Below are 27,456 nucleotides of genomic sequence, written 5' to 3' on the forward strand. Positions count from 1 at the left end.
AACAATCACATATTTTATTTTAGACCATAAAAACCTTATACCCACTCTATAATAAAATGTAATCGAACGTCTGCTTAAATAATGAAAAGGTTAACAAATGATTTGGGTTCTAATCAAAGGAACATGAGTGTAAATCTGCAGCAGGACAGGTATTTTCAAAATAAAAGCTCAACGAAAGGCTGAACATCCTCAAATACAGAGAATACGGAATAGTTTCTGCTTAACATTGTCTTGCTTTGGTGTTGGAAAAGCCACAAATCTGATAAACGTATTTTAAAAGTCGTGGTTTCCTCGGCAGGAGTTCTAGATTTGTTCAGAAAGGACGGCAGCAGTTTGGACAGAGCACAGTGGGGCGGAAGAGAAATGCTGGGCCCGTGCAGACATGGTTAACAGAGGCAGGGATGGGGGAGGCCGGGGCACAGGGGCGCAGCTCCCATCCTGAGCGCGGCGACAAAGGGAAGGGCACGGGCTGAGCCGGGGACAGCCCAGGCAGGGACATGGCCGCTGTGGCTCGGGGTGTTTATTTTTAGTGTTCCGAGACAAATTCCAGCAAGATGTCTGGTTTGAGTCAAGCCTTTCTTCTTGAACTTGACTTCTCCACTGAGGTACTTGGCATACTTCAGGGAAAAAGTGAATACGCCGGGATTTGGTCCTGTTAGAGATGAAGCTGGAAAACCGGCTGAAGGAGCAAGGGCAGCCCCGAAATCAAAATCCTGTTTCCTGGAAAGAACCGTATAGACAGACAGGCTTTGCTTATTAACGGAGCAGGAAAGGAGTGGATCTGGAGTTTCGGCTCTGGCGAGAGAAGCAAGCAGGGCCGCAGAGGCGCCCTTGAGGAAAGAAACGGACCCTCCGTCCGGTGCTCTGCTCTGGGCAGGTGCCTCTGGCGCCCGTACCTGCAGGGCCGTTCGCAGCACCTGGCTCTGGGTCCCAGACATGGGCTCTCCGCAAGCCGTGCCGGGCATCTTCCCCCTTCTGAAATGAGGCGGAGGCCTAAATTCCCAAGTGGTCTGAACCCTCCCAGCCTGGCGAGCACAGGGAGCGGCCACGCTGCTCGCAGAAGCCCGGGCCCGCCGGCAGCGGGAAGGGCACGCTTGTACACATGGCTCATGGGCTTTCCAAACAGAACACCTGTGACCAAAGACAACAGGGCCCGAGCCCTTGTAACCCCCACGGATGGTGTAATCTGAGCCACCAAAAAGGCGAGTCTGTGGCTCCCAAGGTTGCGTCCGTACCCAAGGGATGGGGAGGCTGTTGTGAACCGCAAGGAGTGGCCGGCAACACCCACGCCCCGGCTCAAGGGACGGACACGGCCCACTATGAAACAGTGCGGGAGTCATTCGGAGCACTTTGGCAGACGGCAGAATGTCACCTCACCGAATGTTACCTAAAAAAATATTTTATCAGGAAGTAAGGTCATTTCACTTGTTTAACCTACACAAGTTATTGTCTGCTTTGAAGCAGAATTGCCTACAGTGCTTTGCCTCTTGGGGATTCTCCTAATTTTGGAAGAGTGTCTGCGCTCCGGCCCCTTTCTCCAGGCCAGTCTTAACCAAAGTTACATCTACGTTAAGTAGTTGCAAATGTGGTCTTAATGGGATGCCATTTGCTTAAATCTTTAATAATCATGGCAACTGCTAAAGGAGCAGTATTTTCCGGGGCTCCTTCCCTGAAAGGGGAAGAACATATTGCTACAATATTTTATGGAGCAGCTGAGATCACTCTGGATCAAGCTGAGGACGATTAAATTATATTCACTTTGAATCTGATACCGCTGATGCCCACGTACTTGATTTTCATACTTATCTGGAGTTCAGAATCTCTGTGCTAAACGCGTGTTTTGAAAAAAGACAATGATTTATACTGTTGGAAGTTTAGAAATGACTCCAAAGGACAAAGGTACTTGTCTGCCAATGTGGCTGGTGCAGTGACGACGGGTGATGTCTTCTGCCAGCTTGACCAACACCAGTCTTTCTAGCTTCTCCACTGTACCAGATCGCGTGCACATGTGTTTGCGGAGAAAGATGGAAAACATGCCCTCCATGTCTTCATTTTAAAGAAGCTTATCCTCTCCCATACCAGTCATTCAAGTAACATGAGAATGTGCCTCTCTAAAAGGACCCCATCTGTATCTAGGAAATTGTTTTAAAAAACAGAAGTAACGTAGGTATAAGAATGCCTTTAACAACCAAAGCAATCGGCCCAGGTTTGGATGATGACCTGGCATGATAGCTCTTTAATTTTAAAGCAGATTCATTACAGAACGACGTGTGTAAAAAGTGCATACGCCATCTAGAGATCTAGATACTGCTGCAGAAGAACTGAAGGGAGGGGACCATGTCACTAGACTTCCATGCCGAGAATCAGCACGTTTTCTAGGTAGCCAATGCCCCAAATGGAGTCTCTTACAGTTCTCACCTCATGGAGACTAAGTGAGAGGGCGGGGGAGAAATCCAGCACTCTGTGACGTCAGACAGAATCCGCAGCACAATTACAACACTGCATTAGGCAACAAGATTTTCTAGATGGAAGGCATATAAAGAATACCCACGACGATAACCAAGACAATGGAAATGAAGAGGAAAAGCATCTGCTCTGGGTGGACAGTACAGGTGATCATCAACGCCCCAACTAACGGGGCTGGAGACACAGCAGCCTAACGTGGGGACTGGCTGATGCTGAGGACCGAGTCATCAGGGAAAGAGGACTTGGTGCTCTTGGCTTAGTTTCAGTGATTCTTCAGCACTTAGTGAAGACGCTGTGCGTTTTAAGTGGAGACCCCCAAATCCTCTGACAAAAGATTTAAAATTGTGGAGAGTTGGGCAAATCTTTACTACTGGGATGTCCCACAGGTTAGACCACATTCACTGGTGCAGCTGAGCGGGGTCTCCTGCGCTTTGTCCGCCACCGCTCAGCATTACAGAGCCAACGAGACAAAAAAGACGAAAGGAACAATTATGAAATTCTTGACTTCTTTCCTGGGTCATATGTCCATAATCTGCATAAAATAAATAATATTTGTTAAATCAAAACCAAGGTTAAAATTTGGAAATGGGTCGGGGTGGGGAATGGGGAGGACAGCAATCTGGTTTTCTTAAGGCGAAATGATAAGGATTTCTTTAAATAGACACTTTATTACATCCACAGGCGATAAAATCCCAGAGCTACTGTTAGGCACGTAAATACAGACCCTGTAAGAAAAAAGAAAGAAATCGAGCATAGTATTAATTAAGAGCTACTTAAGGAACAACTTCTCATTAAGAAAACATACGGATGCTCACCCACCTAGCCGCCAAGCAAAACGACAAACCAACCAAGAAACTTGGACTGTCCGTTAATGTGCCACATTCCACGAGCCCGCCCACTAACCCACTCCTCTCCTTGGGGCACCAGGGCGGCAGAGCCACTTGAGCGGCTGACTTTGGCTCAGGTCAGGACCTCACGGTTCGTGACTTGGAGCCCCACGTTGGGCTCACTGCTGTCAGTGTGGACCCTGCTTTGGCTCCTCTGTGCCCGCCCTCTCTGTCCCTCCCCTGCCTGCATGCTCTCAAAAATAAATATAAAACCATTAAAAAGAAAACAAATAAATCCGTCCACTCCCTGAAATCATCATCTTCAAAGTACAAACGTATCCAATATTCAACAGAACTCTGTAATGAAGTTGAGAATCACAGAAATTCTGTGGTCACAAAGCATATGTATGCTACAGGGACACACCCTTGAAAACTTCACGGACAAAATTCCACTTCAAAATGCTATTATAACTTGAAAATACTGATTAAACCAAAATGTTAAATAGGAGTTACAATGATGGATAAGTTATATTTATACGTGAGTCTTCATTTCCTCTCCTGGCTCAAAAATGACAAAACCAAACTATCTCCTCACAAGGAGTGCAACCAACTGAAGCAGAGAGATCACAGCCCAAAAGCCTTTTACCCCACCCATAAACGTTCTGTCTTAAATCTCACTAAAAAAATTTCAAGTAAGTAGCTACTGTTCAATGAGAGTAACTTACAAAATGTAAGGCTCCGCCCACTGTAAAGCACGTCACTGAACTACTCAGGGAAGAAATGCCAATTACAGTGTGATACTGTCAGAAATTGTAAGATGCCTTCTAATGTCAGAGATGTTAAAATGTGAAAAAAAAGGAGTTAGAATCCATGAAGTGGGGCATCTTTGACTTAGTTCCTCAATTTTACTAATTTCTAGCTCGTCTGAAAGACTTCGACACAAGATGGCTTACCTGCTAAATATTTAATGTTGTCAAGCTTGTGCGACTCCAGCATGGTTTTGAGGCCGGCGACCTCAGTGTCTATCTTCCGGTCGGTCTGGGTGACAGCCCGATCTTGCTGGGCATGCTTTAAAAACCGAGAGATGCACAGCATTAAACCAGCCGGGACACCTCTGGCCCCTTGGCTCCCCCCAGGGGCCCTCCCGGGCTGGGTGCAGTTGGAGGGAAAGCTGGGGTAAGACTGAGTAGGCCAGGCTGCCCTTCTGTCCTCACACTGTGTGCGTAATCAGGGCCTTTAATATTTCTGCGCCTGTTGCCTTTTGTTTGAAAATAAAGCAAAAACAAACAAACAAACCAACAAAAACAAAACCAGCGTGTTTGGGCAACTGAATGTGATAACCCACGTGGAAAAACGCTTTTGTAAATTAGACTGTTCTACAAATTAAGGTGAACATTACGAAGCCAGTCTGTCCTCAATGACAATGTGTCTCATCCTTCTAAATTCCTCTTGATGAGAGCAAGGCAAAAAATGCTTTGGAGAGGGAACGCAATCCTAGAGAAAAAGCAATGGTGCTTTGCCTCGACACAATTTCTATTCACATTTTCATGTTTTCTTCTTCTCACTTCAAACACCAACTGTTTTATTAGTATGAGGCTCGGTTATAGCGACGGCCTATTTTTGCTCTTTTCTACATATGATAAAGTTACACTCGATACATAACCCACCCCTAAACGGTGGTGAGTCTGGCTGATGTTATAAAGGAGTTGTAGTATTTCATTAATGCATAAAAGCACTGTAAATAATTCACTAAAAATCTTAGGACAGGTGACTATGATGGACCCTTGAACAACACTTGACTTTTACGTGACTTGTAAAAGTATAATTACCAGTACAGTAGTGTAAACGCATTTTCTTTTGTGACTTTAATAACATTCTTTCTCCAGCTTATTTCATTCCAAGAACAGTGTATATAACACACACAACATATAAAATACGTACTGACTACTGATGTCATCGGGAGGCCTTCAGTCACCAGCAGGCTACCGGCAGTGTGTGTTCGGGGAGTCAAAGTTATATGCAGAGTTCTGACTGCATGAGGGGGTCCCTCACCTCCCTAGTGATCACTGGTGGTTCTTACAGCTAACGATTCAGGAAATGAATAAGGAGAGAAGAGCCCGGATGAGTAGAAAACATTCCGGAGGAATCTTCTACTATTCTCTGATGGAAGCGCCTTACAAGCTGCAGAGGTCCCACGTCATACAGGATGGGAAAAAAGTCATGCCAGCCAGAAGCTCAACAACATAAAGCTCCGCTCTTCATTATTCTTCAGTCACTGAGCTTTAAACTTTCATGGCAATAATCAAATATTCGAGTAAGTGCAAAAAAAAATCCCAGGACACTCCACTTCCGGGTGCGTACCCCAAGAACTGACCGCGGGGGCCCCCACAGCGGTCCGCGCGCAGCCACGTTCAGGGCGGCACTACTCACAGCGGCCAGGAGGTGGCGGCAACGGTCGTGTCCACTGACCGGATCATCTAAATGTGCTCCCTCCGCAAAGGAGGGAAATTCTGACACGTGCTGCGGCACTGATGAACTTAAGGGCATTATGCTGCGTGAAAGAAGCCAGTCACAAAAGGGCCAATGCCGTATGACCCCACTTATACGAGGTCCCCAGGGCAGGCAAGCCCGCAGACAGAGTAGAATGGGGGAGAGGGGAACGGGGGTGTGTCGCGGGCAGCTTCAGTTCTCCAGGGTAAAGAGCTCTGCAGGGACGGCTGCGGAATGATGTGAGTGGGCCACTGCCTCCGGGAAGCGGTGCGGGTGGTGATTTCACGCGTGCTTTAGCACAACGAAAAGGAAACCCCCACGGACGCTAACCCTGCACGCACCGTCCCTGGAAGACGTCACAAACGACAGTAACCACGCGTGGGGGTGAAGCAGAGATGAACAGAACCATCAAGAAAGGTCGGTCTATGTCTTACCAACGCCACCATTTCTGTCCTCATCTCCAGCAGCTTCCTTTCATTCAACGAATACTGAAAACAAACACGTAACCCAGGTCAGATTCTGGTTTATTCCTTTCTCCCTTTCCTCCTCCTCTGGGCTCAGTACTTCAGAACACTAGAGATCACCTCTGGACTCAAGCAGCCTGCTGGCCCCCCTCTCCTTTAGGCGATTTTTCCCAACCTTCTCATTTCCAGCCACGCACCCCTCCGGTATCTGGAATCCTTTCTTCACCCTCCATCTTCTCTCCCTGGCTTCCCTCCTGTACCCTCCACCTCACCCCCCACCATCTCCATCTCCGGCTCTCACTTCGATGTGATGTCTTAGGCCCCTCCCACAAGGGGACCAATTTGCATGGCTGCTGAATCAGATGCTTTTTGGCTTTGAGAGGATCGAAAAACGCTGGGAACGATGCCGTTTGGGAGCTATCCCTTCACAATTACAAAACTGGTCACTACTTGAGGCTTAGACAAAGATAGGAGTTTTATAGAGCTGGGAAAATTAGTTTCGAGGAATATTATTCTGTGACACAGATATTGCCTAAAGATACTATGTAAATACATTGGTATAAGAAGTGCACGAAGCCGTCACATGTTGGTTCTAATTAAACAACCCACTTGGGTGCCGTCACAGTCCAGTGTTAATAAAGGAACTGCCTTAGCACTACCCAGAATCAAAATGGTATCTTGCCTTTGGCTTTTAATGTTTATGCAAAGATGTAGTACGATTTTGTTGACCTTGAGACCAAATTCGTACACAGTTCCTCAGCAATGGGCATTAGGATTTCACTGAGCTACTGAAAACCTATCATTTAAGTGAAAAATTAGCTTTTAATTCTTCACTAAATTAATATTTCTGGGGAGAAAACTGATACTTTAGTATCTAGAAACCTTCTAGCTATAAAAGTTCCCCCTGGAAATAGCAGAGGGATGGAGTATAAAGACAGTAATGCCCAGAAATTTTTTTTAAAAAAAGGGGGGAAAGAAAAAAAAATTTAATGTTTTATTTATTTCTGAGAGAGAGAGAGAGAGAAATAGAGAGAGAGAGAGAGAGAGGGAGAGAGAGAGAGGGAGAGAGAGAGAGACAGCGTGAGCAGGGGAGGGTCAAAGGGAGAGGGAGACACAGAATCCAAAACAAGTCTCCAGGCTCTGAGCTGTTAGCACAGAGCCCAATGCAGGGCTCAAACCCACAAACTGTGAGATCATGACCTGAGCCAAAGTCGGACGCTCAACTGATTGAGCTCCCCAGGCGCCCCAAGAGAAAAAAAAAACTCAACCCCCAAACCAAGGAGTAGCTTAGGACCAAAGAAAGCTCATCTCCTCTTTGTGTGCCAAGGTTTCAGAAGAGGAAAGAGCTATGCATCAAATCACCACAAGAGGGCAGGGTGGACTGGATTTTCCCGCAAACCCTTAAGATTCCAGTCTTCCTTCCCCAAGTCAGTATTGATTCAAGAGAAAAGAACAGCCGAACCTTGACACTGCTGTGGTTTTGAAAATAACTTCTATGTGACTCCATCTCCTTGCACCCCAAAGTAGTTTATAGGCTATACTGCTTTTGAAACTGGCTGTAAGTGAATCAGTATTATAACTTGATTATTTAATTTTATTATTACTTTTTAAGTAGGCTCCATGCCCAATGTGGGGCTTAAACTCATGACCTTGAGATTAAGAGTTGCATGCTCTACTGAGTCAGCCAGGCGCTCCAGAATTGTAACTTTACTAAACGAGGAAGCGGAGGGTCAGATAACATGCCTGTACTTCAAGGTTGCCCAAGTTCAGGATTACGGAGAACTACTTCTCAGCTAGGTTAATAAACCACATAAACTCACTGGCTTCAGCCCATGTTCATCAATCCCACCCCTTCCATCTCCTGGATGAACTTCTTCCCTACCTGGTTAGCTATGGGCTAAATCAAGTGCATTTAGATTTGTTGCTAGGTACACAACCCGTAGGGACAAACATAATTAAAAGAGTTTCTCTTCTTCTAGAAACTGATCAGATGCTAATGATTGTTAAATATTTTAGAGGTGCTAGGTGACTTCATCTTCACGGTTGAGAAAGATGAGAAAGGTGACATGGGCATGATAATTATTTGGCACAACAATGCTCAGCTTAACTCCTGAAATCCAGACACAGTTCCAAAGTAAAGTACCTATTTACATTTCAGTATTGGCTTCATTTATCATTGTAGCACATTTTGGTTACAAATTGTGAAAGATAAAAAGAATGAACACCGGTGCATACTCGGTTTCTCCAAGTGTATCCAGTTCTGTCTGTGAAAAATGCTTTGTACCCCCTATTTCTCACTATCCTAAGAATAAAGAAGGTATCTATCTAACTATTGCTATCAAGTTCAAATAAAGCCTGAAGGAGATGGATGGGTTAAAAATCGCTAGAGGCAACTCAACACGTATCTTTATTGGAACATATGCACTGAACCGTTATTTACAATCACGGAGACATGGAAGATGTAAATGTCCACTGATGGGTGAATGAAGAAAATGTGGTGTATAGGGGGCGTCTGGGTGGCTCACTTGGTTAAGCATCTGACTTAGGCTCAGGTCATGATCTCACAGGTTGTGGGTGCAAGGCCCCTGTCAGGCTCTGTGTTGACAGCTTGAAGCCTGGAGCCTGCTTCAGGTTCTGTCTTCCTCTCTCTTTCTTCGTTCCTCCCCCACTTGTGCAATCTCTCCCTCAAAAATAAATAAACATTAAAAAAAAAAAGGAATGTGACCTATGTACATATATACACACATATGTATGGACACGTATATACATCTATATACATCTATATATGTATATATACAAAATGAAATATTACTCAGCCATGAAAAAGAAGGAAATCTGCTACTGGGGACAACATGGATGGACCTTGGGTGATTAACTAAGAGAAAGGCAAATACTGTATGATCTCTCTTACATGTGGAATCTAAAATCTAAACCACCCCCCCCAAACAGAAAAGAAACACCTCAAGACCTGAGCCCACGGAGACCAGAACGGTGGTTGCCAAAGGTGGGAGCTGGGGGTGGGTGAAACGGAGCCAAAGCCACAGACTTACAGTTGTAACCACTGTGAAGTCCTGGGGTGTGGTTAATGGATGGCACGGCGGCTACAGGTACCTGTGCTATATTGTAGATTTCAAAGATGCTGAGAGAATAGATCGTGAAAGTTCTCATTGCAAGAAAAAACTTTTGTAACGATGTGTGATGACAGATGGTGACCAGATTTACAGTGGGGACAGTTCTGCAGTGCATACAAATATGAAACCATTACGTTGCATGCCTGAAACTAATATAATGTATAGATGTCCGTGATATTACTGTGAAAGCTCTGAGGGGTAAAAGTAACTTATCTGTATCATGTTTGAAAAAAGCAAGGGGAGCAGAACTCTATTTCCAGTTTTCTTGGGTCCCCGTACGGTACCCACAAGGTACTGTACAGGTGTACCAGTCAGCTTACTTACTCTGATATCTTTTTCGTAACAAATGTATACAAATACTCTTCCTAATTAAAAGCTTCAATGTAGCGTAACTTAAAGAAGCATTTAGAATTTGCATTTCAAAACAATGCAATAAAGCCATTAAGATGTCTCTATTAGGGGCGCCTGGTTGGCTCAGTGGGTTGAGCATCCGACTTCGGCTCAGATCATGGTCTCACAGTTCATGGGTTCGAGCCCCGCGTCGGGCTCTGTGCTGGCAGCTCAGAGCCTGGAGCCTGTTTCCGATTCTGTGCCTCCCTCTCTCTCTGATCCTCCCCTGCTCATGCTGTCTCTATCTCTCTCTCAAAAATAAATAAAATATTAAAAAAAGAATGTCTCTATTAAAAAAAAGGCCATATGTTTTGGATTCTGTGTGTGTCTCTCTCTCTGCCCCTCCCCAGCTCATGCTCTCTCTCAAAAGTAAATAACCTTAAAAAAAAAAAAGGCTATATGGAAATATTTTTTAATCCTGAATTTCAGTGTAGAATTTGCTATTAATAATTTAATATTCAAGACAGATCATTGACTTAATTTTTGAAGAATCAGGACCCGTGGAGGTTTAAGTTGGCTCAAACAGAGCAAGACTGAGTTTGGTTTCTCTGCTAATGTCTAAGTGACACATAATTTAGTCTCTCTGAAACAAGATTCAAACTTGACTTGACCAAGATTTTAATTTAAACAAAATTTTTTTTAAGATTTTAAGAAAGATTTTAAGTAATCTCTACACACAACGTGGGGCTCGAACTCATGACCCGGAGATCAAGAGTCACATGCTCCACGGATTGGGCCAGCCAGGCACCCCTTCCAAAATTTTCATTTTAATGCTAGTTTTGAAAGCATCAAATTTAAGCTCTAGGCCAAAATCAGAATTAAAGAGAAAACCATCTAACAAGAGTACGTTTAACAGTACTGGTGAACTGTATACAAACCCAGGCTTGACCAAGTACACCATCCTGCAAGGAAATGAATTTGCACTGTTTTTAATAAAGGGACATACCAATTCCTTCACTCTGCTCTTTTCTAGATTGAACTCTAATTTGGTATCTGTTCGGACTTTGACCACTTCATCCTAGGAGGAGGGCAAACGACAAGAAAGAAAGAAATCCACAGTGAGAAACGGAAACCACAGGATGTGAGGCCTAGGAGAGTGCCGGGCGGCTTCTGCCCGGGGCGGCCAGCTGAGGCCCGGGGCAGAGGGCAGGGGCTCTCGGAGACATGGGGCCATGGGTCGAGAGACTCATCCCGGGTCGAGAGACTCATCCCGGGTCGAGAGACCCATCCCGGGTCGAGAGACTCATCCCGGGTCGAGAGACCCATCCCGGGTCGAGCCACGGCTGGGCCCAGCCCTGTCGTGGGAATTCCCAGTGGTACATACAAAGAATCCCCTTTTGTGCTCAAGTCAGTCCAGAGTGGGTTACTATTGACTTTAACCTCAAGATTCCCAGTGTAATCTCCATAGAATTTATAGCTAAGGCTCCCTGGACAGCTCTGGAAAACAGACCTGGGCTCAAAGAAAGAAAATACTGAATTCTAGTTTAAATAAAGCCTTCTTTCTCACACTCGCCTGAACCTTTTCTTCCTTAACATCCATGTCCTTTCCACTGGGGGGGAAAAAAAATCAAACAGCTGGGACAGGAAGCATTTTAAAACCACAGGTAATTCTCTAAGGCCAGTCTTTTCTCTTTTTTCTTTTTTTTTTTTTTGTTACATATGGAATATTGTTTTTATTTTTTTGTTTTCTTTTCTTAGTTTATTGTCAGGTGGGTTCCATATAACACCTAGTGCTCATCCCCACAAGTGCCCTCCTCCATGCCCATCACCCCCCTTCCCCTCCCCCAACCCCATCTGCCCTCAGTTTGTTCTTGGCATTCAAGAGTCTCTCATGGTTTGCCTCCCTCCCTCTCCCCAACTATTTGCCCCCTTCTTCTCCCCCATGGTCCTCCGTTAAGTTCCTCCTAATCCTCCTATACGTGCAAACATATGGTATCTGTCCTTCTCCGCTTGACTTATTTTGCTCAGCATAACACCTTCAAGTTCAACACCCTAAGGCCAGTCTTTTCTAAGAGAATCTAAAGGTTCCATGTGGCTACTTAAAATTTTTTTTATTTGAAAATGACTTAATTCATCCTAGAACACAATTTTCTTAATGAATTTGGTTACAGACATCACTCGTTTCTTCAGTGATTATGTCCTTAGCTAAACCTTCCAGTGTGTACTTCTGAGACCTATTCCACAAATTATTAACACCGAACTAAAGCGCTTCTGACGTTATATTTATCACTACGCTTATGTAACTGCAAACAAACCACAGGCATCATGATCTTACCATTATTTGTTGTTTTAACCGATGTAGCTCGAGGTTTATTTTCTAAAAACATATTAAAAAAAAAAAGTCAAGGCTATGTTTAGAAGGTTAGGAAAAAAATACAGAAAACTTGATAATAAAAACACACGAGAACACGTATTTGTGCACGAGTTTTCCTAATTCTTTCCCCAGTGTACGTGAACCTGGCTGTATCCAGAATGAAACATGAACTGAACAGCCTCCCCCCCAGAAATCTATCATGCTGGACGGTAAGACCACGCATGTGCCTCCTTTGAGATCAGTTTTAATTCATTTTGAAAGTTACGTAAAATCAGTAATACAACGGTTTTTAACATACATGTTTGCCTCCAGAGACCCTGCTTTAACACCTCCTTCCATTTTTAACAAATTCTGCCTTCAAGTAGCTGATTTCAAGGTCAAATGTGAGAGTTTCAAACTCTACCAGTTTCTAGCAAAAGAAGGAATCTTTTACTAGAAGGCTTCTTACAAGGGTAGGATCAACCAGTAATAAGTGGATGTCCTCGGTGGAACTCTAACTGGGACTGAAAACAAAAGGCAGGATGCAAACATAGCACTTACTGAAATGTTGACCCTACACGCTGCACTTTAGAAACCACGGGATACTTTACAAACCACTTGTTCACAAGAACCCCAAACTGGAAACAATTCTAATGTGCACTTGACCCTCGAACAATGCAGAGGTTAGGGGCACTGGTCCCCCACACCGTTAAAAATCTGCGTATAACTTTTGACTCCCCCCAACTTACCTACTAATAGGCTACTGTTGACTGGAAGCCTTCCCTATAGCACGACACATACTTTGCACGTACTATGTGTAATATATTATCTTCTTACAGTAAAGTAAGCCAGAGAAAAGGAAATTTTATTCACAGAGAGAGTGTGAGCAGGAGAGGGGCAGAGAGAGAGGGAGACACAGAATCTGAAGCAGGCTCCAGGCTCCAGGCTGTCAGCACAGAGCCTGATGCGGGGCCTGAATTCACAAGCTGTGACATCCTGACCTGAGCTGAAGTCAGACGCTTAGCCACCTGAGTCCCCCAGGCACCCTGGGATAGGAATCCATGTTAGGAACACACATTTACTGCACTGCGTTAAGTGGACCTGTTCAGCTCAAACCCACGCTGTTCAGGGGTCCACTGTCCGTCCCAAGAGAATAATGGGGCACATGTGCAAGATCCTACAGACAGTGGACAAGAACAATCTACTGCTCCAAGAAACACTGAACGCTTCTACCGGATGAAGTTCTGGAAAAGGCAAAACTGGTCAGTGGTGTCACAGGTTAGGACAGTGGTTTCCTAGCAGGGTGGGGGTCAGCAGATTTCTGGGGTCCCAACAATAATCTACTTCCTGACCTCACTGGGAGTGCACACCCCCTGAGAGCACGACTCTGGTACACTTTTATCTCTGCACGTTAGTTCTCTGTAAGTACGAGGGGTGCTTTAGTTTTACCTCATTTTCGGCTCTGAGGGCTGAAAATTCACTCTTCTCCAAGATAATCATATCTTTTTTCACATTGGCAATCTGAGACATTAGTTGCTGAACAGTGATCTCCTAGGAAGAGAGAAACAAAACATATAAACAACCTGGGCCGGCCCAGGACACCCGCCTCCTACCTGGTATCACCTTTGAGAGAAACCAGAAGAATGCGGACATGAGAAAGGAAGTTCGGCAAGGTCATGCTCTACTGATGAGAAAAGGAAGCTGATAAAGACTCAAGTCCAGTATCATCAAGTGAGCCACAATTAGAAGGGTGGCAGTCTGAGGGCCAGCCGCTCGGGAACACACGGCTATGAGGTCTCCGTGTAAGGCTGGTGGACGGGAACAGCCCGTGTTCACGCACAGGGAGTTTTCCAGCATGATTCTAGAACAGCTGACAAAACAGCTTCAAGTATGTATTTTGTATACCACTGGAATCACGTGCCTCTCAACTGTGGTTCAAAGTACTATGTGCTTGTCAATAGAATTTTATCCAAAAACATGTATCACAAATAACATCCCAGGTTTAGACTTCACGTTTGCTGCGGGGCCCAAAGCTAACCTGCTGCATCTTCGTGACCATATCCTTATAGACGATATCCATGTTGGTGTCCGTGATCTTGACCAATGCAGAGACGGTGATTTCGGCTTGCTGCGTGGTAAACCCTAAGCGAACACACACAGTCACGCTCTGGAGTCTCCATTTGTCAGAAAAAAAAAAACAAAAAACAGGGAAAAAAACACTTCACAGAAAGGGAGAAAGTGAATTCAGAAAGCTTAGCGTGTCCAGGGTGTGGTGTGTCTGTCACTCTGGACAAGCTGGACACTTCGGAGTCTGTTTCTCCATGTAAGATCAAGGGTCGGGCTGGTGTCCCCTAACATCCCATCCTGCTGCCAAAATCACGCTTCCAGAGACTGTCTCACGACAGAGAGGAAGCCTGCCGTGTGGGGTCAAGGGAAGGAACGCAAGACTCAAAATTAGATACCGTTCACTGCTTTTGTAATTTAACAAAGATCCTAGGTAATTATTATTTTCTTCCGTGTGGTCTACATTTTCTAGGTTGACATGACTTCATGAATTTTAAAATGTACGTGTAAGTAAAGAATCATTTACATAAGTAGGAAAGCTCAATTATTTTACAGCCTGCATAAATCCGTCAACTCATCAACCACATAAGGATAACTAGTAATTTAGCTGTTAATTTATTTGATGTTAAGATAAAATCATTCTTTTATTTTTCCTCTACAGGTGTCTTGGGTCACTTGTGGAGACGGGGCCAGGCTGGAAAAAAAATATTCTTTGCTACTCAGTAAATGATACTGAACTGAATTATATTAACATCCAACTCAGCAGTGTTAGTTTCTAATAACTTTAGATGGTAATTCGCATTTCACACTGGAAATCCTAATAAAAATGCTTAAAATCAAGTCCCTGGAGAGTAATTGTTTTCTATTAAATACTTCCATCCATAAGGACTACAGAAGAATCTACTGATTTGTGTAATTAAAAGCATGTTTGAATAAAGTTGTAACTGATACAATTTGGATCTGACGAAGCACAGGACTAAAAGTTTTAAAAACCAAAGGCAAAGATTTGAAAGAGACAAAAAGGGCCTCCAAAGACCTACTCCCTTCACTTTATTAGAAATCCTTTAGTTTTCAACATGTGGGTCATGCACATTTAGAAAAATCATCCAAAAGGTTTCCCACTGAAATGTTAATGCTCTTTAGCTCTGGGGTACTGGGATTCAGAACAGTTTTGGTTGTTTGTTTCTTTTCTGCCTTCCCCACTTTTTGAAAACAAAAATGCACCTTGCAATTTTTGAAACTTCATGAGGCGTTCCTAGTTAAATATAGTTTGGCAGTGATGAATGAAAAAGAAAGAGAAACCGGAAGAGAACTTATACTGATAAGAAACTCCACAAACTTAAATTATAACCACCCGAGGGAGGAAAGAGGAATAAGAAAAAGCAGGAGTCAGTCAGGCCTAAAACGCTACTGGGTTACCAGGTACAAGTGAATGTTTTGTCAGAAGGAGAGAACAATTCACGATCAGGGCTGCTGCAGCTGCAGACAAATGGGAAGTTCTCTCCGGCAGGAGACACGTGCGGAGAAGAGAAGGGCAGAGGGTGGGAGGTTCCCGGCCCGGTCCTCTGGGCCCCACCCTACAGCACCTCGGACCTGGATCGTTCCCCGGAGAGGCCTCATTTCCCCCCCCCCCCGGGCAGCAAGGTCCTACCAACACCAGCCCTGAGACATGCGAACGCTCAGGGTCAAGGTCTGAAATCAAGAAAAGCAGGAAGCACATCTATCGAAACATCACATTTTAAAACTTTAAACATGAACAATTTTTATTTATCAAAAATAAATAAGCAAGTCGACCTGTGGGGGGGGGGGAATAAACCGCACCTGTTAGCAGGAGGTAGCTCCGCGGCCATCTCACGGCCACTGCAGCTACACTTAGCGAAATGCAGGCCGCTTCCCCGCCATCACCAACCACCTGCACGCGGCGAAACCTCTCCACTATCTTGCACGTGTCCTTTTACATTATGTTACTTTCAGTGCAAGAACACAAGGCCCGCAGAAAGGAGGGGAAAGTAGGAAGACTTCTGCTCATCGAGATGATTCTTACGCCCCTCCTCTCACTGATACTTTTCTTTCTTTAAGTTCTAAGCTGAAAGACCTTCTGGTGAAAGAAAGGCCTACTGTTTCAACTTTGAGAAGGAACGTGGTGAAAGTTATGACCCAGCGCTTGACCGTATTTCCTTTACTTCTCAAAAGGGTCTTTGGAATTCTTACTGTGCCGACGCTACCGATGAGATGAGGAGCTGGCACCTGGGAAGGATGACAGAGCTGCCTGGCTTTGCAGCGGGGCCCCGGGCAGAGCTTGAACCCAGGACTTCCCACGCCCCCACACGAGCACAGAACTCATGCCGTCGCGTGTCCTGGGCAACGGAAGCATGGCTACCGAGGGCGGCCCGGAGGGATGGCCACACAGTGCGGCAGAGTCACAGTACAGGAATGAGAACTGGTGTGAAAAGAGAATGTCAGGTGGCCAAGTGTCAGACTTTGGCCCAGGTCATGACCCCATGTTTTGTGGGTTTGAGCCCCGCATCAGGCTTGCAGCTGTCAGCACAGAGCCTGGAGTCTGCTTTGGATCCCCCCCACTCCTCTGCCCCTCCTCCACTACACTCTCCTCCCAAAAATAAACATTTAAAAAATAATAAGAGAATGTTACCATAAAAAATGCCACAAGTTAGAATTATTAGCAATTGCTGCTCAGCAAAACTTTAACTGCATAAAAATTCTCAAAGCACACAACATGCGCAGTAAGAAAACTACCACTTCTGTGCCTCAGACAGCTGTCAGAGGGACCATGTCTGAGCTTTGTTAACTGTGTCTAAATTTTTATCTAGAACGCTGTACTTCTAGAATGATGTTATAAAAAATATACTTCTTAGGGCGCCTGGGTGGCTCAGTTGGTTAAGCATCCAACTTCGGCTCAGGTCATGATCTCGTGGTTCGTGGGTCCGAGCCCTGGGTCGGGCTCTGTGCTGACCGCTCAGAGCCTGGAGCCTGCTTCGGATTCTGTGTCTCCCTCTCTCTCTGCCCTCGCCCTGTTCAAGCTGTCTCTCTCTCAAAAATAAACAAACATTAAAAAAGATTTTTTTAAATACAATTCTTCTGGACAGAGAGAAAATGGGTGGGGAAAGTCTCAATGGTACCGATAAAGTGAAAATGCCCATAAGCAAAAAATAAGAACTTAAAAAATGGAGATTGACCAATAGATTACCTTGTAGACTTAGAAATCAAAGAATAATATAAGAAATTAGATAAGATCATGAGAAGTCATATTTTATAGCGTGGCATTGAACTTGGTGCAAAGGATTACCATTTTCTTCGAGTAAGCACACTAAGGCATGGGTGTCGAAGTAGAGCTTCCTGTTCCCGCAAGAGGCGAAGTCCCCCCTTTTCTGCTCCACATCTCTCCGGCGCTCCAGCTGCAGGCTCCCAGCAGAGAGGCTTAGCTCTAGAATGGAAAGGCCAGTAAAGCTCAAAACAGGTCCCGGTGGTAACAGAAGCCGTGAAAGAATGTGGCATACCTCCAAAGCCACCTGTTGGGGTTTTTTTAAGTTTATTTTTTTTAAAGTCATCTCTATACCTAAGGTGGGGCTCAAACTCACAACCCCAAGATCAAGAGTTGAATACTCTTCTGAATGAGCCAGCCAGGCACCTCTCTTTTTTTTTTAACAGCTTTATTGAGATGTAATTCACATACCATAACAATTTGCCCATTCCAACTGTTCGATTCAATTTGTACTATAATTACAGAGTTGTGCAACCTTCTCCACAGTCAGCTCTAGAACATTTCCATCTATCTAAAAAGAAATCCTGGACCCTTTAGCTATCACGCCCCAATCTCCGTTCTCCCCGACCCCCACACTACCCCTAATCTACTTTCTGTCTCTATGCATTAGCCTCCTCTGGGTATTTCACAGGAATAGATCATAAAGGATGTGTTTGTGACTGGTTTCTTTCACTTTGGGGAGGTTTTCAAGGTTCACCTACCTTGTAATTAAGTGCACTTTGTATACCTTTTTATTGCCGAATCACATTCTGTTTCAGGAATATACTTATTTTTGTCTTATCTATTCCTTGGTTGAAGGACATCTGAGTTGTTTCCACTTCCTGGCTATTAGGAATGCTGCTGCTGTGAACATTATTGTGAGATTTTGTGTGACCAAGTTCTCAATTCTCTTGGATAGTCAGGATTCAAACTGTTGCATCATATAGTGACTGTGTTTAACCCTATGAGGTTATGACAGGCTGTTTTCCAAAGTGGCTATGCCATTTTTCATTCCCAACAGCAGTGTCCGAGGGATACAATTTCTCTACATTCTCAACACTTGTAATTGCTTTTTTTTTATTATAATCATCCTAATGGGTATAAAGTTTTATTTTACTATTATTATATTTAGATGTCTCTTCAACTATGGGATTTACTTATTTATTCTCTATAATTAAGAGTCTGTTTCTTGGCTTATCTCTCACATTTCCTCCCTTTGTTTCTTAAATTCCACATTTGAGTGAAATCATATGGTATTTGTCTTTCTCTGACTTATTTCGTTTAGCAGTGCACTCTCTAGCCCCATCCATGTCATTGCAAATGGCAAGATTTTATTCTCTTTATGACTGAATAATATTCCATGGTATATCTACACCACATCTTCTGTACCCATTCATCAGTCGATGGACACTTGGGCTGCTTCCATAATTCGGCTGTTGTAAATAATGCTGCGATAAACAGGAGTAGCTCACTGTTGTTTTCATTTGCGCTTCTCTGATGCCTAATGATCTTGAGCATCTTTTAATGGACTTATTGGCCATTTGTGTATCTTCCTTGGAGAAATATCCATTCGGATCCTTTGCCCACTTAAAAAAACTGGGTTATCTTTTCATTATTGAGTTGGTTGTTAAGAGTTCTTTATACATTTTGGACACAAATTCCTTATCATTTATATAACTTGGAAATATTCTCTCCCATTCTGTGGGCTGGCTCTCACTTTCTTGATGGTGCCTTCTGAAGCATGATAGGTTTTTATTTTAATGAAGTTCTATTTATTTTTTTCTTTTGTTCCTTGTGCTTTTGGGGTCGTACCTAAGAAACCACTGGCTAATTCCAGGAAATTTACACCTATTTTTTTCTTCTAAAAGTTTTACAGTTTCAGCTCTTATATTTAGGTCTTTGGTCCATTTAACTTTTATGTGGTGTGAGATGAGGGTTCAACTTCTTTTGCGTGTGGATGTCCAGTTGTTTTGGCATTACTTTGGAATTTGTCAAAAATCAATTGACTGAAAATGTAAGGGTTTATCTCTGGGCTCTCCACTATATACCACTGATTTCTATCTGTTCTTAACAGCAGTGCCACATTTTCTTGATTACTTGTAGCTCCATAGTATAAGTTTTTATATCAGGAAAGGAGTCTTCTAGTTTTGTTCTTTTTCAAGATTGCCTTGGCTATTCTGAATCCCTTGCATTTCCAAATGAATTTTAGGATCAGTTTACCAATTTCTGCAAAGAAGACACTTGGAACTTTGAGAGATTGTTTTAAATCTGTATATCAGTTTGGGGGAGTACAAATACGATCCATGAACATAGGATGTCTTTCCATTTGTTTAGGTCTTAAATTTCTTCTTCTTTTTTTGACACTTATTTATTTTTGAGAGACCGAGACAGAGCACGAGTGGGAGGGGGGCAGAGAGAGAGAGAGAGGAAGACATAGAATCCAATGCAGGGCTCGGACCCGTGAACTGTGAGATCATGACGCAAACCAAAGACAGATGCTTAACCAGCTGAGCCATCCAGGTGCCCCTAGGTCTTTAATTTTTTTAATAATGTTATGTAGGTTTCAAAGTAGAGCTGACACTTGAACACAGGTTTTAACCACATGGGTACACTTATACACAGATTTTTACAGTATAGTACTGTAAATGCATTTCCCCATCTTTATGATTTCCTTGGTAACATTTTCTTTTCTCTAGCTTACACCATGTGTAAGAATAAAACACATGTAATATATAAAATATTACATTTTATATAACTGTCTATTAGGTAAAACTTCTGGCCAACAGTAAGCTATTACCAGTTAAGTTTTTGGGAAGTTATACACAGATTTTCAACTGTGTGGGAGTTGGCACTCATAACCCCTGTATTGTTCAAGTGTCATATAAGTCCTATGGGTTTTTATGTTAAATGTATCCCTAAGTATTTTATTCTTTTTGATGCTACTATAAAGGGAATTGTTTTTGAGATTTTTCAGATTGTTCATTCTAGTGTAGAGTAATGCAACTGATTTTTTGGGTTTGTTTTTTTTTTTTTGCATTTTTAATTTTGATCTTGTATCCTGCAATGTTGCTGAACTTGTTAATTAGCTCTAATAGTTTTTTAGTGAATTCCTTCGAGTCTTCTATGTACACGATTAAGTCATCTGTAAACAGTGATGGTTTTACTTCTTGTGTGGATGTCTTTTGTCTTGCCCTGGTTAGAACTTCTAGTACAATGCTGCATAGATGGCGATGGCCGAAGTCCTTGCTCCTGATCTGTGGTGGGAAACTGTTCGTCTTTCACTATTAAGAATGATGTTTAGCCGTGGGTTTTTCACAGATGCCTTTTACCAGTGAGGCAGTTCCCTTCTATTCCTAATCTGTCAAGTGCTTTTTCTCATGAAAGGGTGCTGAGTGTTGTCAAATTCTTTGTCTCCTGAGATGATCACATGGTTTCTCTTCTTTATTTTTTTCAATAATAAAATAACTCAGTACGTGAATTGACTTTCAGTTGTTAAAACGAGCCTGCAGCTCCTGGGACAGAATCTCCTTTGGTCACGATGCACATACTCCTTCCTTCTGTATTGCTGGATTTGACTGGCTGAGTGTTTTGCTGAGGACTTTTGTGTCTTTATTCCTAAGAGGTATTGGTGTGTAGTTTTCATTCTTTGTGATGTCTCTGCAAAAGCCTATCTTGAGAGAGAGGTGTCCTAACAATTTGTATACCACCTTTTCTATGAATTTCCCTGCATTTAGTCACAGATCCCACTCATTTTGTAAACTTGTTTCGAGGTTTTCTGGCTTTTTGTATTTCATGAACCATAAAAATAGTTTTAAAAAATATGTAACAATAGTAATGCCAATTATTAATTCTGTCAAGAAAGGACATTTAAACATTAACAGCTCCTGGGGCACCTGGGTGGCTCAGTCGGTTGGGCGTCCGACTTTGGCTCAGGTCATGATCTCAAGGTTTGTAGGTTCGAGCTCTGCATCGGGCTCTGGGCTGACAGCTCAGAGCCTGGAGCCTGCTTCAGATTCTGTATCTCCCTCCCTCTCTGCTCCTCCCTTGCTCATGCTGTGTCTCTCTCTCTCAAAAATAAATATTAAAAATTAAAAAAAAATAAACATAACAACTCCTAACTATTACAACCATGATATAAAAGACATTTTCAAAGCAAAAGAAAAAAAAAAGAGATGAACAATATAAAAAAAAACCCTTTCATCTAAGTGTAATAAACATAGCTGTATGAAAACACTGCCTCATATTTGCCCATACTTTTCTACGATGCCAGGTTTGGAGGAGAGTGGTAGAAGAAAGAACAGTCACTACTAACTCAGAGAGAGTTCAAAGGTTTTCTCGGGAAGACCCCTAAGTAACCAGAAAGATAGTTCTGCTAATGAGCTCCTAAAGTCAATCCTTCACCTCTAAACATTTTAAAGGCAATTGCATGTACGCAAAAACGTGGCGTGGACGGGACCCTCCAGATCTGATGCCTGTCTGTAAGCCCACAGCGGTGGTTCCTGCCTTGCAAAGAGGGTCGGTCAGTATCCAGAGAAGCACAAGAGATCCAACAATCATTTTGTGCCACACGCTGTGTGCAGATGAAATATAAAATGCAACAACTATTATATGTAGGTGTGAGCTTAATGGTTAAACAAACAAACAAACAAATGCCTTTACTTCCAGAGAACCACTAGCCTACAGAACAAGGTCCTTGGCAAGGGGCGCGTGAGGGGCCCAGTTGGTTAAGTATCTGACTTTGGCCCAAGTCATGATCTCAAGGTTCGTGAGTTCGAGCCCGCTTTCTCCCCTCACTCTCTGCCCCTCCCACACTCATATTTTTTTCTTTCTCTCAAAATAAATAAACTTAAAAAAAAAAAAAAGTTGGGGGGAGGGGCCTGGGCAAGGCATACCAATACAAAGCCTGTCCTGATTTAGCCCACGCTTGCCCTTTCAGCTTTCTTCCCAGCCTCCTAAGCTGCACTGCACTTCTATAACCTCGGTACTCCATCCTTAAGTCCGCTTTGCCCCCCTTTTTCAACTGGTAAATTTGAAGAAATCGTTCTATGCTTCTTCATTTAATTTTACAGTCTGCCAAGCACAGATTATGTTCCGGGCGGGGCGTGACGCTACACTGTAGGGTTCTGTCTGCGAGCTCCGCCCAGGTCTGGAGGCAGCCTGATGGCTTCTTCTCTGTGTCCTCAGCCCAGTTCAGAGAGCTCTATCACAGCACTTCCTGTATCATTTCCACCTCGGTGTCATCTATTAGTGCAAATGTCCCAGGAGCAGCCAGTCTGAGTCGTGTGCGCACTGGTAGCATCTAGCAGAAGGCCTGGCATACTGCAGGACGGAAGTATTATTTTTTTCTTTTAGTGTTTGTTTATTTGAGAGGGACAGAGAGTGTGAGCAGGGGAGGGGCAGAGAGAGAATCCCAAGCAGGCTCCGCACTGTCAGCACAAGCCCAACGTGGGGCTCGATCTCCCAAACCATGAGATCATGACCTGAGCCGAAATTACGAGTTGGACGCTTTAACTGAGTGAGCCACCCAGGTGCCCCCAGGAAAAAAAATGTTTAAGAGAACTTTATGATCTGGATCAGGGGACTGTCTAGTAAGAAAATTTGAAATCAACTCCTTTCCCTTCTTCACCAATGATCTTTCTTTTTCACAGAAGTTAGCTCAGTTAAATCTGGTCTTGTTTCACCCTTTATGACCAGCCCTGAGATAAAAGCGGCCTCTGAGAGAAGGGGCCACGAATGCCTGCCTGACTCAGAACAGACCTAGCTCAAGGAACGACAGTGGGGAACAAATGAATGAACGAATCTCTCACGGGGCTGTCTAGAGGTTTATCCTCCCATTTTTCAGCTGTGCCGAAGTATCCCATGTGTCACGGAGCTTGAAAACACTGGAATCTAGAGGTGGCTTGTGAAGAGTGATGGACTTTTCTAGTATCGAATGTCGTTTCCACCAACAAAATAATCATTTGTGTGATTTAAAACATCTCTCTCTCTCAGACACACACACCCCCTAAATACACTATCCCAATTACTTTTGAAGCAAGAGCTAATTCCAAACTTAGACACTGCAGATTTTTTTCTCATCCTAAAACAACTGGAATTTATTCCAACTGTAACGAAATATGGACTGCCATTTGAAAAGTGGGGAAAAGCCTCTGGAAAACAGTGTGGAGGTTCCTAAGGAAACTAACAACAGAACTCCCCTATGACCCAGCAATAGCCCTGCTAGGAATTTACCCAAGGGATACAGAAATGCTGAGGCATAGGAGCACATGTACCCCAATGTTCATAGCAGCACTCTCCACAATAGCTAAAACATGGAAAGAGCCTAAGTGTCCATCAACGGACGAATGGATCATGAAGATGTGGTTTATCTATACCATGGAATACTACATGGCAATGAGAAAGAATGAAATCTGGCCATTTGTGGCAACGTGGATGGAACTGGAAGGTATTATGCTGAGCGAAATAAGTCAGGCAGAGAAGGACAAATATCATATGTTTGCACGTATAGGAGGATTAGGAGGAACTTGATGGAGGAACAAGGGGGAGAAGAAGGGGGGAAATGGTGGGGGAAAGGGAGAGAGGCAAACCACGAGAGACTCTTGAATGGTGACAAAAACTGAGGACTGATGGATGTGGGGGGGAGGGGGGGATGGGCATGGAGGAGGGCACTGTGGGGATGAGCACTGGGTGTTATGTGGAAACTAATTTGACAATAAACTATTTGTAAAAAAAAAAAAAAAAAAAAAGTGGGGAAAAGAGCAGGCCACTTGTCACTTGGCAGGCCAAGCCCTGCTGAAGGAAGCTCAGTGCCATCCTGCCTTCTGTCCAAGGGCATAGCCCAGGGAGGAGCAATATTCTGGCGTTCGGAACACCTCTGACTCATTTTTCTTCCTTTATTGTGACAACAAAGGGAGGCCCAAGAACTCTGAATTCCCACTAATAACCAGGAAGCAAGTAATGGGAGCTACGCTAAAGTGGAATGTGTAATTCTCCTTTGCAGGGACCATCAGGCTATCCAAAGGATAATAAAAATACGCACAAAAGAAGCCCAAAGTTGACCTTGAACAGAAACCAAGCACAAACTTCCTATTCGGAACATCCTTAAGTCTCAGTAGCCCTGGCATGGAACACATCATGAGGCTGGAGGTAAAGGAACAAAAACTCATTTGCACACACACTCCTTAAGCGTGTCTGGGCTGTTTCCCCATATTTCGGCATCCATCCTCACGCCGTGAAGAACGAGATCCTTTGAGACTAATCCAGCAGTCAAGAGACTAATCTTCTTGACACACGGTCAGAAAACAGATGAGAAGGAAGACTCTTCCCTTTTGCCCCATCATCTCTAATTATGAAATGAAAATAAATCATAAGTTACCAGCCTGTCAAAAAAAAGGAAAAAAAGAGAGCAAAAGGCAAAAGTACTGAAATAAAGACCAAAGTCACTACTAAGTCAAAATTAATGCAGGACACTGACACCGTTTACATGTAAAGCTTCCTTCTTTCACTTTCTTCCTCTCCCAGTCAATTTCTCCCCCAGCCATAGGCATTCTTACATTTCAGACGCAGTCAACATTTACTGGGCATGACTACTGAGGAACACGGGATTAATAAATAAATAAATAGCCACCAGTGTAGCTACTGATGGCTACTGACTGCTACGTACGTATAGCCCAAAGTGATATTTTTGCCTTTTGCTAATGAATAAAGGTTACCGCAAATGATGGATATATGAATGAACAATCTGCCGCCTGGTAAACTTGAGCCTGTTTTAGGCTTCCCTAATCTTGAAGCAGGGCAGTGACTGCCCTCACCTTCCAGTATGTCATCAAATGCGACCTTCTCAGTGAAACCTATTCGGATAACATAGCTAGAGGCCCACCTCCCGTCCTCACCCTTACCCCCTCTGCTTTCTTCCCCCCTACAGAATGTATCCCTTGCATACCGAGATTACATACCTATATGTAAATTACATGTGTTATGTGTAAGTTACAGCTGTCAAGCCCTAGCATCTCCTCTGCTACAGTGAAGATCCGAGATTTTGTCAGCTGATATACACGGCAAGGACCCAGACAAGTGCCAAACGCAGAACAGGCAACTAGTGCTTAAGGAGTTAGTAAATCCATTAGAGTGGGGGGGGGGGGGCGCCTGGGTGGCTCAGGTCAGATCTCACCGTTTGTGAATTCCTTGGGAGCCTGGATGGAGCCTGCTTCCGATTCTAGGGCTCCCTCTCTAGGGCTCTCTAGGGCTAGCTCTCTAGGGAGCCCCTCCCCCGCTCACTCTACGTCTCTCTTAAAAATAAACCAACTTAAAAAAAAAACATCCACGAGAGTCGGAAATTCAACGGCGCTAAGCTCGCAGGCCCCCGGAGGCGCGACGGGAAGGACGCGGCGGCGGCGGCGCCCACGGGCGGCTCCCCACCCTGCGCGCGGCCCGAGCCAACCGCGCGGCACACACCTGGGGCCCGGGCCTCCGCGGGTCACCAGGGCAGGGCCGCACGGACCTTCGTCCCCACGCCCCAGAGGCGCCCGGCGACCTCGGCTGGCCCGGCCCGTGGGTCGCCGAGCCCTCCCCCCACCCGCCCCCCGCCCAGCTCGGGAGCTCCAAGCCAGAGCCGCCCCCGGCCCGCCCGCCCCCTCACCGGCATCCCGCGGCCCTCACCTCTCCGGGAGGAAGCGAGGGCGGCCACTCGGCTGTGGCACAGGCGGAGGGCGCCCGCGGCCGAAGCGACGCCCGGGGCGAGGCCCCGCAGGCACCTCCCGGCGCCGCCGCGGCCGGCCGGGGGGACGCAGGGCCCCGCGCGCGAGCGCTCCGGGTCCGCGAGGGGCCGGCGCGGGGAGGCGGCGGCGGCCAGGCGCGGGGAGGGCACGAGCAGGAGGAGGAGCAGCGGGGAGGCACGTGACGCGCCGCCGCCGGCCGCGGGGGCGCGGGGCCGTAGCGCCCCTGAAGTCCCGGGCAGCGCGGACAGGCAGTGGCGCGCCGGGACGCCGCGGCTGCCGGGGCTCCCGCAGCGGCCGGGAGGCAGGAAGAGCAGAAGCCGGCGGCGGCCCGCCACGAAGCCGCAGTCCATCGCCGCGGGGGTCACCGGCCCGGCCGCGCGCTCATGCCGCCCCTCGCGCGGCGCCGGCCTGCGTCGGACGCCGGGGCGGCTGCGGGCGGCGGCCTCGGCCCGCCCTTTCCTGCTCCGCCGCCGGGCTCCGGGCGCGCGCCGGGGCGGGGCGGGGCGGGGCGGGGCAAGGGGCGGGGTCGGCCCCGGACTCCGCGAGAGGGGCGAGCCCCGGGCCGGCTCTGCGGGGTGGAGGCGGCGCGCGCTCCCGGATCCGGATTGCCTGCGGGGCCACGATTTGCATATGCAGTGCTGCGGTGTCCTTACAAAGAAATTAATTACTCTGGCGCCCTTCAGAGTCCGGTGAAAAGTCCCCGCACCACCAGGCTGCCCTGGTGAGTTTTCTGTGCGAAGTCCTCCAAAGTGTGGCCCTTGGGTGCACGTTAAGGAATAGACAGGGCCGAGGGAGTGGCGCTGACTTAGCCAATACATTTTAAAGGCTAAACTTCAGAGCTTTTGTTTCCGGATTAGTACACAATCTGGGGAATTTAAAACGTGGGGCATGTATGTTAACTGAGACCTGATGGCGGAGGATATCTGACACTAAGTGGTGTTCAGTTCAGTGAACTTTCTGGACGCCTCGCGCACCTGTCTCGGTTACAGGTCGGTCTGTTGTGAGACCTCGGTAGGCGTTTCCTGAGCGATGGAATAAAACGCGCAAGGCTCAAGGCTTGGAGATAGAAAAATGAGCTGTTTTTCTCCTCCGGGAGTTTTCTTACACACTTACATTATGTCCACATACATGATGGAAGGAGAACACGTGATGAGCCATAAGAGCTACAAAGTGCTGGTAAGAGAGAAGAGAGTGCATATGGCTTTGGAAGAGGTGGAAGAAAGGTTTCAGTAGTTATCAAAATATAAATAATTAAAAATATTAAGGTGCAAGTAGACACTTGCGTAAGTGGTACGAGTTACACATTTGCAGAACTGGTAGGGAAAGCAATTTAGCAAAGTGCATCAACAGCCCTT

At 45.2% G+C, this 27,456-nt stretch overlaps 1 protein-coding gene across 3 annotated transcripts; it reads right to left on the reverse strand.

Annotated features, from left to right (window-relative positions):
- On the reverse strand, positions 1–26,565 carry MCUR1 (mitochondrial calcium uniporter regulator 1). Of its 3 annotated transcripts, none has more exons than XM_039231840.1 (9): positions 26,043–26,565; positions 17,430–17,567; positions 14,100–14,203; positions 13,511–13,612; positions 12,044–12,085; positions 10,715–10,786; positions 6,218–6,271; positions 4,247–4,361; positions 1–720 (listed from the first exon to the last, which is right to left on the reverse strand). In XM_039231840.1, the coding sequence occupies exons 1-9, from the start codon at positions 26,449–26,451 to the stop codon at positions 656–658; spliced, it is 1,101 nt and encodes a 366-aa protein (XP_039087771.1). In that variant the 5' UTR covers positions 26,452–26,565; the 3' UTR covers positions 1–655. The 3 variants fall into 3 exon arrangements, with proteins under 3 accessions (XP_039087771.1, XP_039087770.1, XP_039087772.1); XM_039231839.1 differs by lacking the exon at positions 1–720 and adding an exon at positions 2,814–2,998; XM_039231841.1 differs by lacking the exon at positions 1–720 and adding an exon at positions 3,022–3,191.
- Positions 26,566–27,456: the final 891 nt, after the last annotated feature.

This window comes from Hyaena hyaena, unplaced genomic scaffold, assembly GCF_003009895.1.
Source record: "Hyaena hyaena isolate Hyena2069 unplaced genomic scaffold, ASM300989v1 scaffold_60, whole genome shotgun sequence".
Taxonomy (NCBI): Eukaryota; Metazoa; Chordata; class Mammalia; order Carnivora; family Hyaenidae; genus Hyaena; species Hyaena hyaena.

What these genes read in the sequence shown, in the direction of transcription:
- MCUR1 (XM_039231839.1), bottom strand. Translation starts at nt 26,451, where the DNA reads ATGGACTGCGGCTTCGTGGCGGGCCGCCGCCGGCTTCTGCTCTTCCTG. An exon ending in AGAGCAGAGTGAAGGAATTG is followed by an intron (nt 6,272 to 10,714) that starts GTATGTCCCTTT and finishes GTTTGTTTTCAG; the next exon opens with TATTCGTTGAATGAAAGGAA. An exon ending in GGACAGAAATGGTGGCGTTG is followed by an intron (nt 4,362 to 6,217) that starts GTAAGACATAGA and finishes CGGTTTTTAAAG; the next exon opens with CATGCCCAGCAAGATCGGGC.